At 35.4% G+C, this 10,728-nt stretch overlaps 3 protein-coding genes across 6 annotated transcripts in view; 1 reads left to right on the top strand and 2 right to left on the bottom strand.

Moving 5' to 3' along the window:
* LOC134832005 (rho GTPase-activating protein gacZ) overlaps window positions 1–10,728 on the bottom strand; it is a 121,979-nt gene that overhangs the window by 32,716 nt on the left and 78,535 nt on the right. The gene's annotated exons all lie outside the window — the stretch shown is intronic.
* Window positions 2,453–6,937, top strand: LOC134832417 (mucin-2-like). Its single transcript, XM_063846431.1, has 5 exons — window positions 2,453–4,710; window positions 4,805–5,013; window positions 5,075–5,308; window positions 5,379–5,592; window positions 5,725–6,937. Exons 1-5 carry the CDS (start codon window positions 2,559–2,561, stop codon window positions 6,861–6,863), a joined length of 3,948 nt encoding a protein of 1,315 aa, XP_063702501.1. The 5' UTR covers window positions 2,453–2,558; the 3' UTR covers window positions 6,864–6,937.
* On the bottom strand, window positions 7,503–9,012 carry LOC134832008 (uncharacterized). Its single transcript, XM_063845889.1, has one exon. The coding sequence runs from the start codon at window positions 8,993–8,995 to the stop codon at window positions 7,586–7,588; it is 1,410 nt and encodes a 469-aa protein (XP_063701959.1). The 5' UTR covers window positions 8,996–9,012; the 3' UTR covers window positions 7,503–7,585.

The raw sequence follows: 10,728 nt of genomic DNA, 5'->3' as shown, positions 1-10,728 counted from the left end.
TCAATTTGGTCGATACCGTGTTACGCAGCGAGTCATTCGATACGAAGAAAAATTTGGTACTTTTTCAGTTGACGCTCAGTTTGTTCCTCATTGTCTCCGTTTACAACTCAAACCGATTGCCAGAATTTATCGAAATTTCTTCAGAAAATGACGAAAAATGGAATTGGCGAAGTTGGTGCGTGATTTCGCTCGTAATTTCGTTCCTTACGCTCTTTGCCAGTTCCTTTTTGTGGCTCCCGCTGATACAAGACCCCGATGAAAGATGTGCCTTTTTAGCGAATTTTCTCCTTACAAGTTGCAGTGAACTCGGGCTGCGACGCGATTCGATGTTAATTCAAGCTTTGATTCGACTTGGACCGGAAATTTTGATTTTTGGCATCCCAATGGGGATTTTTTTGATGACCGTTAAGAGCTTCAATGAGAAAATTCCAAATGAAAAAATTTTGATGGTTCAGCCAGGCTTGAATGTCATTGTGATGTCACAAAAAGACGCGCCAAAAGTGATGAACGGAGAAGTCAGAGCGATAGAAGAACGTTAAATGACTCTATTAACCTCAAATGTGGTAAAAATAAAAAATAAACGTGCAGTTGATTGTTGCTCATGCGAGATTCTCGTTACGTAGTTTTTCTCAAGATTCAGGTTTTTTTCAGTGATTAATGCAACGCAAGTCGAAACAGCTGAGAGAAACGTGAGTCAAGGTGAAGTTGTTATTACATCATTTTTGTTCATTAATTAGATGGCGTTCTTGTTCTGGAGTACAGTAAGGTTTCTTTAAATTAATTTATCTCAAAAAATTTCATGAAAACCATTCAAAAAAATTTTTTTATAAGTTTTGAGACTCAAAATGTCTTAATTTAACAAAAAATTAAAGAAAATTGTCAAAAATATGGATAAAAAATGCATTTTTAGTAAAATTTTGACAGCTGTCAAAATATGACATTTACGAATTTTGATGGTTTTATCCAAGTTTTTAACTCAAAACTGATTTTTGATCTTCCTTTCACTTAAATTTATCAAAAAAATCTCAAAATTTCTTAAAAAATTGATAAAATAGAGAAAATTTTGACACCTGTCATTTTGACATTTGAGTAAATTTTGCTAAAAACTCTACTCTTAAAACTTTTTAATGCTATTTTCAAGTATTTTAAGCCAAATTATAGGTTTATGATTTTTAAAAATGTTCATAAAATGGGAATTTCATACAAAAATTTTTAACTGTCAAATTTTCGTATTGTCAAAATTATGACAGTTAATAAATTTTTTAATGAAATTTTTAGGTTTTGAACATTTTATGAATTAAAACTACGCTAAAATTAAACTAAGTCAAAATTTTTAAAAATAACATTAAAAAATTATTTTAGAATTAAAATTTGTAAAACAAATTTACTCAGATGTCAATTTGACAGCTGTCAAATATTTGTTAAATTTCTCATTTTTTCAATGAATTTTAATTTTTCTCCATTTTTTTTTAAATTTTTATTTCAGATTTTTTTTTTCAAACTTCAAAAATTTTTGAAATTAATTTTAACGATAAATAATTGTAAAAATTATTTTATAAAAATTCACTTTATCGATCATTTACTGTACTTCCGAACTTATCTTTTACGCTAATTGCTCGATATTATGCGAATATTTTAACCCGTTTCCTCACATAAACGCCTCCATTACCTTACGAAATAATTCAATCAATATTTTTTTCTAAGTCAGTTTGTTTTTCGACCTCCTCTCAATAAGAAGCCATGGCTCGCAAATCTTCATTTTTATTACAAATTACCCTGTTAGCCTCATATTTTCTCATCACTTATCAACGAAAAATTATCTCCGACGCAAAATGGTCTGTGCTTTGCCGAAACATTCCCAATCGAGTCTACAAACGACTTCCCGGAGAATGTTCTCGTTTCTACATTTGCGTCGATGGAATTCCATCAATCTTGGATTGTCCGCATCAGTTGCATTTTGATCCCGTGAAAGTTGTTTGTGATTTCCCGCCAAAAGTAAAGTGTATCTACGATGCGAAAGATGAAGCGACACCTATGGACGTCACGACTTCAAAGAATCATGAATTAGCGGAGGAAAGTGACTCGGAACAGATTTACGACAACAGATCGCAGGTTGAGTGTTGCCGATTTTTTGAGAAGAGACAACTTTGTGGGGATTGTTAAAGCCTTTTTTGAGTTCAGAGACAAAAGTAGATATGATGTCATGGTTTAATGATAAAATAAATAAAATAAAAATGAGATAAAGTGAATTTTTCTCTGGAATTTGATAAAATTCAGCAGCCTTATCACGAATTGTAAAGCACCGTTTTGAGAAGTACTTAAATTCTTATCTCCCGCGGAACGTGTAGAAAGCCTTCCGTGACTGTTTAAAAGCAGCAGACATTACGTATGACCATCATTCAGACATTTTTCATGGAACATCAGAAAGATATTTCATAGAATATTGCGTTCATGATTTTAAGCACTTTTACTGATATAAAAGCCTTCGCTGATTAAATTATTCAGCCAGTATTAAACTTTAAATTAAGTGAAAAACATCTAGTCGGAATATTGAAACTATGAATAGAATAATTTTTCTGATATGCACTTTGATTGTAGTCACGAAGAGTGTTCGAGCCAATGATGATGAGGAATTGTGCCCACTTGGATATCAATACGGAGTTTATCAAAGACATCCAACAGATTGCTCGAAATTTTATACTTGCCTTTATCGGGATCGTCCAATAATTACTCAATGTCCTACGGGATTACTTTACGATGCTCAGAGGAAATTTTGTGATTGGCCTGAAAATGTTCGATGTGAAACGAGAGATAAAAGAAGTACTACAACGCAAAAAACTACGACGAGCGAAACTTTATCTTCGAGTGAAAATGACTTGAGCAATTCTATCGTAGATGACAATGCAGGTTTATGTCCTCCTGGGTTTGTATATGGCGTTTATAGAAGACATCCGAGAGATTGTTCCAAATTTTATGCGTGTCTTTTGGTGAATTATCCAGTAGTTCAAAGTTGTCCCGGAGATTTACTTTACGATGAGGAGAAGGAAATTTGTAACTATAAGGAACTAGTTGATTGTACCATAGGAGAAGAGTCGAGTACGTCGACAGTTATAATTTCTACTCCGACAACTCAAGCACCTAATAGCACATTAAGCACTGTAGAAATAACGAGCACTACTGCACTTCCAACACAAAGCACAGAAATTCCTATTTCTAGCACTGAGTCAACAACTACTGATGAAATTTCTTCGACTACAGATGAGTCAACGACTTCGGGGGATTTTTCTTCAACGGAGGCGACGAGTGAGGGAAGTTCTTCTACAACGGAGCAAAGTACTTCAGAGGAGACAACAACGATTCAAAGCTCTTCTACGACTGAAGAGACGACGACGACAAGTTCTTCCTCTACGAGCGCAGAATCAACTGAAGAGACGACAACGCCTGAAAGTTCGTCTTCAACAAGTTCAGAATCGACAGAAGAGACGACAACGCCTGAAAATTCTTCTTCAACCAATTCAGAATCAACTGAAGAAACGACAACTCCTCAAACAGAGCAAGAAACTACAGAAGAGGCAACAACGCCTGAAAATTCTTCTTCAACCAATTCAGAATCAACTGAAGAAACGACAACTCCTCAAACAGAGCAAGAAACTACAGAAGAGTCAACAACGCCTGAAAATTCTTCTTCAACCAATTCAGAATCAACTGAAGAAACGACAACTCCTCAAACAGAGCAAGAAACTACAGAAGAGACGACAACGCCTGAAAATTCTTCTTCTACAAATTCAGAATCAACTGAAGAAACGACAACTCCTGAAACAGAGCAAGAAACTACAGAAGAGACGACAACGCCTGAAAATTCTTCTTCCACAGAAAAAGAATCAACTGAAGAAACGACAACTCCTGAAACAGAGCAAGAAACTACAGAAGAGACGACATCGCCTGAAAGTTCTTCCTCTACAAATTCAGAATCAACTGAAGAAACGACAACGCCTGAAGTAGAGCAAGAAACTACAGAAGAGACGACATCGCCTGAAAGTTCTTCCTCTACAAATTCAGAATCAACTGAAGAAACGACAACTCCTGAAACAGAGCAAGAAACTACAGAAGGGGCGACAACGCCTGAAAATTCTTCTTCAACCAATTCAGAATCAACTGAAGAAACGACAACTCCTGAAACAGAGCAAGAAACTACAGAAGAGACGACAACGCCTGAAAATTCTTCTTCTACAAATTCAGAATCAACTGAAGAAACGACAACTCCTGAAGTAGAGCAAGAAACTACAGAAGAGACGACAACGCCTGAAAGTTCTTCTTCCACAGAACAACAATCAACCGAAGAAACGACAACTCCTGAAACAGAGCAAGAAACTACAGAAGAGACGACGACGCCTGAAAGTTCTTCTTCTACAGAAAAAGAATCAACTGAAGAAACGACAACTCCTGAAACAGAGCAAGAAACTACAGAAGAAACGACAACGCCTGAAAATTCTTCTTCTACAAATTCAACTGAAGAAACGACAACTCCTGAAACAGAGCAAGAATCTACTGAAGAAACGACAACTCCTGAAAATTCTTCTTTTCAGAATCAACTGAAGAAACGACAACTCCTGAAACAGAGCAAGAAACTACAGAAGAGACGACATCGCCTGAAAGTTCTTCCTCTACAAATTCAGAATCAACTGAAGAGACGACAACTCCTGAAACAGAGCAAGAAACTACAGAAGAGACGACGACGCCTGAAAGTTCTTCTTCCACAGAAAAAGAATCAACTGAAGAAACGACAACTCCTGCCTGAATTCAGAATCAACTGAAGAAACGACAACGCCTGAAGTAGAGCAAGAAACTACAGAAGAGACGACAACGCCTGAAAATTCTTCTTCCACAGAACAAGAATCAACTGAAGAAACGACAACTCCTGAAACAGAGCACGAAACTACAGAAGGGGCGACAACGCCTGAAAATTCTTCCTCTACAAATTCAGAATCAACTGAAGAAACGACAACGCCTGAAGTAGAGCAAGAAACTACAGAAGAGACGACATCGCCTGAAAGTTCTTCCTCTACAAATTCAGAAATCAACTGAAGAAACGACAACTCCTGAAGTAGAGCAAGAAACTACAGAAGAGACGACAACGCCTGAAAGTTCTTCTTCTACAAATTCAGAATCAACTGAAGAAACGACAACTCCTGAAACAGAGCAAGAAACTACAGAAGAGACGACAACGCCTGAAAATTCTTCTTCTACAAATTCAGAATCAACTGAAGAAACGACAACTCCTGAAACAGAGCAAGAAACTACAGAAGAGGCAACAACGCCTGAAAATTCTTCTTCAACCAATTCAGAATCAACTGAAGAAACGACAACTCCTGAAACAGAGCAAGAAACTACAGAAAACGACAACGCTTGAAAATTCTTCTTCCACAGAAAAAGAATCAACTGAAGAAACGACAACGCCTGAAGTAGAGCAAGAAACTACAGAAGAGACGACATCGCCTGAAAGTTCTTCCTCTACAAATTCAGAATCAACTGAAGAAACGACAACGCCTGAAATAGAGCAAGAAACTACAGAAGAGACGACAACGCCTGAAAGTTCTTCTCTACAGAATTCAAGAATCAACTGAAGACGACAAACGACAACAGAATCAACTGAAGAAACGAAACTCCAGAGCAAGAAACTACAGAAGAGGCGACATCGCCTGAAAATTCTTCTTCTACAAACAGAACTGAAAACAGAACAAGAAACTACAGAAGAGACGACAACGCCTGAAAGCTCTTCTTCTACAAATTCAGAATCAACTGAAGAGACGACAACTCCTGAAACAGAGCAAGAAACTACAGAAGAGACGACGACGCCTGAAAATTCTTCTTCAACCAATTCAGAATCAACTGAAGAAACGACAACTCCTCAAACAGAGCAAGAAACTACAGAAGAGGCAACAACGCCTGAAAATTCTTCTTCCACAGAACAAGAATCAACTGAAGAAACGACAACGCCTGAAAGTTCTTCTTCTACAAATTCAGAATCAACTGAAGAGACGACAACTCCTGAAACAGAGCAAGAAACTACAGAAGAGACGACAACGCCTGAAAGTTCTTCTTCTACAAATTCAGAATCAACTGAAGAAACGACAACGCCTGAAGTAGAGCAAGAAACTACAGAAGAGACGACATCGCCTGAAAGTTCTTCCTCTACAAATTCAGAATCAACTGAAGAAACGACAACGCCTGAAGTAGAGCAAGAAACTACAGAAGAGACGACAACGCCTGAAAATTCTTCTTCTACAAATTCAGAATCAACTGAAGAAACGACAACTCCTGAAACAGAGCAAGAAACTACAGAAGAGGCAACAACGCCTGAAAATTCTTCTTCAACCAATTCAGAATCAACTGAAGAAACGACAACGCCTGAAAATTCTTCTTCCACAGAACAAGAATCAACTGAAGAGACGACAACGCCTGAAAGTTCTTCTTCTACAAATTCAGAATCAACTGAAGAAACGACAACTCCTGAAACAGAACAAGAAACTACAGAAGAGACGACAACGCCTGAAGAATCGACTGATGAGACAACAACTCTCCTCGATTCTTCAGAAAATGAAATTTCATCAGAAAACGATTCATCTCCTCAAATAAGAACAACGCGAGAAACTCATGAATCCGCAGAAACAATTTCTACCGATCAAACCTCTAACACTGACAACGAAGAAATTGAATCACATGTCACTGAACCAACAACCACTCGCAGATTTTCACCAAAATCAACAACCGTTAGCAGATATTCTTCTACTAGAAGACCTCAAACGACAACTCTTCCTCCTGATGAACAATGTTGTTTCTTTTTCTGGTGCTGGGAATGCTAACGGAATTCTTAACATGTAACTTTAATTTAAGATAATTTATTGAACATTTTCCCATATACCAAAGCTCATGATTTGACACACATTTCGACTAACTGTCAAGTATCATGTTTGCTAATAAACGATAAGCATCTCACAAATAAGTTCTTTTGCCATTAAATTCAAGATGAAAATCAAACAAAATTTTTGTTTATAAAACAACTTCAAACCGTTCTTTGTCGCTGTTTGTCGAATAAATGCTGCGTCATTATGTGAATGAACACAAAAAAATTACACGACTCATCAATAAAACTTGAGTTTGGTAATGAAAACGAGAGTTCGACCTTTTATGTGACCGCTTTCGAGTGAAATCGTTAAAAAATTGTTCTATTTCTCGCTATTTAAGGCAATTTTAATGACCTTTTGCACGTTTTGTCTCCCCGTTTTGGAACATTCAATTGTCAAACAAACACTTTTACTTTCTTTTCCGTAGTTGTTATTATTTTTTTTATGTTTCGTTCAATTCGCCTCCTAATCTCGCTCGCAAAATCTACGCGAAATAATTTTATTATGCAAATTCAATTCAAGGTCTTTGTTTTGCATCTCTCACGACAGAAACGCGTTGCAATGCTGCAGTTTTTGCATACGAAATTTATGTAAAGTAGTAGAAATTATACAAAGTGAATGTTTTTTTTTTGTTAGTTTTATTAAACTTCGTTTTAAGCTTCTAAGTGGTCGTAAATCGCTTATTTGGAGGCTTTTTCATGGGAACAAACGCCAGCTTTATCTTTGCTGCAATGTTTCAATACTGGATTGAACCAAAATCCAGTCTTGCATTCGAAATTATACTTGCGATATTGGAATTGGAAGACAAATTTGCGGCAAGAGCCTTCCAATGGAGTCATCGTTGGTTTCAAATGTTCATTTCCTTTACGAGTTTCAACTGAACATGAATTCTCTTCAGTTTCTTTGACACAACGTTTCTTCAAGGCATCAAAGACGAATTTTTCGCGACAATCCTTTTCAAAGGCTTCTCCATTGCGACAAACGAAGAACTTGTGACAGTCTTCTGGATGGGGGAACGTTTCAAAGCGATGGTTATTGGGACATTCAGGAGCTACAGCCAAAGAAACTGTTTCAGTTTCGGGAGCTTCTGTTTCAGGCTCTTCTGTGGTAGTTGTTGGAGCAACTGTAGTCCGATCTCCACAATCAACTTTGTGTTCAGAAAGACATAAACTGTGACGTTCACTGTAAAGCTTTCCTTCCTTGCATTGCTTCAACTTTTCATGACGCGCCGAGCAGAGCCAATATTTATCGCAATCCGTTTCATGGGGAAGTGTAACGACTCGGGTGTTGTTTTCGGGGCAATGTTTGAACTCTTCGTAGAAAATTTCAGGAACTTCTGTTTCAACTTCCTCTGTGGTAGTTGTGGAAACTGTAGTAGTTGGAGCAGCTGTCGTTCTATCGCCACAATCAACTTTACTCGCGGTCACACAAAAGCCTGATTTGGAGCTGAAAAGTTTTCCTTGCTTGCAAGTATGAAGTTTTTCCTTGCCCTTGTAGCACATGTAGTACTTGTCACAATCTGTTTCATGGGCGACTCTTGTCAGCTTCTTTGGATCAGCATCAGCTGGGCAGTGCTTATCTTCATCTTCAACCTCAAAGGTAGAAACTGTAGTTACTTCATTATCACAAACCACGTTCTCAGCTTTGTCACATCGGCGTTTCTCCTTGTTGAAAAGTTGACCCTTGCGACAAACCTTCAAGGTTTCTTTGGGTCCCATGCACATGTAGAACTTATCGCAATCCGTTTCGTGTGGAACTAACATGAATTTTCCGGGTTTCCCGTCTTTTGGACAATGTTCCTTCTCAGGTTCGGGAGGAGAGTTAGTAGAACCTTCAGAGTCACATTGAACGTTTTCAGCTTTGTCACAACGATGCTTTACGGGGTTGAAGAGTTGACCTTTGCGACAAGTTTTCAAAGTCTCTTTAGGTCCCATGCACATGTAGAACTTATCACAATCAGTTTCGTGAGGTACAAGAACGAATTGTCCTGGTTTGGAGTTCTCGGGGCAATGAGATGAAGTCTCATTCTTTTCAGCAGCAGCAGCAGCAAAGCCTATCAAGGCAACAAGTAAAACTAAATTTCGTTTCATTGTTTTCACAGCGAAAGTCGATCAGAAACTAACTGTGGAATGAAATTTTTCATGACTTTTTATAAGCAAATGCAAATGTGCATTCAAACCTAAGGGCTATGGGATTATGGGATTTATTGATAAAATTGGCAGTAAACACTTGAAAAATACTTGAAAAGGTACTTCAGACGAAAAAGTATAGCTTGCCAAGTAGTCATGTGTCGATGAATGGATGGATGATTAATCGGTAGTTATGTCACTGTTTCACTCCATGAGACTAGATAAAAATCATTCAAATAACTTACAAGCATTGTTTGACATAAAACATAAGTGACACAGAAAAAAAATCATCTCATCATCGTTTGTTGACTTTTTTTCTTGCCCCTTTGTGGCCTGTCCATCTTAATTTGAATGGATAATTATCAATCGTTGTAATGCGTTATAATGTAATGTGAGACTTGAAATGATGGTTTTGTGGGATTTGATGTCTGTCTTTAAAATTTAAAAAAAAAATCGTACAAAATTTTCAAAAAATTTATTGTTAAGAAAAATACAAAAAAAAAATTGAAAAATTTATCTAATTTGAGAAAAATTTATCAATTTTTATTCAAAAATTTTCTAATATTTTTTAAAAATTCAATTTTGGGCAATTTCAAGAAATTTTTAAATTGAAAAATTTTTTAGAAATTTTAAATTTATTTAAAATTAAATGAAAATTTTATTTTTATTTTAGAATTTCATATTATTTTTTTTAGCTTTTTAAAACATTTTTAGATTTCGAAATTATTTTTACATTCAAATAAAAAAAAAATAATTCAAAATTATTTTTAAAAAACTTGATTTTTAAATAATTAAATTATTTTTGGAAAAAAATTATAATTTTTTAAATAAAAAGCAAATTTTGATTGAAATTTCTCCAAAAATGTAAAAATTTAATGAAAAAATTAAATTAAAATTTTTGTGGAGATTTTGAAAAGTTTTATAAATTTTAAAGAACAATATTTCACTTTTTGGTAAAAAATTATCAAAAATTGAAAAAAATTAATTTTTAGCAAAAATCATAAAAGTTTGATAAAATTTATGTAAAATAATTATTTTTTAAAAATTTTATTTATTTTTAAAATTATTTTATATATTTTTATCAAATTTTTGTGATTTTTGCTAAAAATTTAGATTTTTTTCAAATTTGATAATTTTTTTTACTTAATTTTTTTTTAAATGCGCTCAAATTTTACCTCAACTTCCTCTTTAACATCTTTCGACTCACCGACAAAAGCACTTTTTTTTCTCCATTAGACAAACCCAACATCAAAACATAAATCGAACGAAGTGACCTTCTGAAAGGCGATGTTAACTAAATGTATGTTTGGCTCACCGTCGGCAATATACTCATTCATTCATTCATTCGTGCTACGCCAATTTTTCAGAACCGTCTCTAATCGCATTGAAATTCGTGAACTACTAATAACAAGGAACATGTCGAATTGTATGCAAAGTTTGTTTAAGCTACATTTTTTTTCTATGAAAACGACACCTCAAATTAAAATCAAATGGAAATGATTAGTCGTCGTCGTTTTAGTGTCGATGAAGAAGAGGAACAAGAAAAAAAAACAAAACAAAAGATCGAAAAAAAGGTAAATCAAATTGAAGTTCGTGCCTTCCGCTTCTGTGGTTTGGTCTAATAAGAAGTCGAAAAAAAAATGTAAATAATAATTGTAATTAAATACATCAAACTTTTATTATGAGTTTTGATG

The sequence above is a fragment of the Culicoides brevitarsis genome, chromosome 2 (genome assembly GCF_036172545.1).
Source record: "Culicoides brevitarsis isolate CSIRO-B50_1 chromosome 2, AGI_CSIRO_Cbre_v1, whole genome shotgun sequence".
Classification (NCBI taxonomy): domain Eukaryota; kingdom Metazoa; phylum Arthropoda; class Insecta; order Diptera; family Ceratopogonidae; genus Culicoides; species Culicoides brevitarsis.
This window is presented reverse-complemented; position numbering and strand designations above follow the sequence as displayed.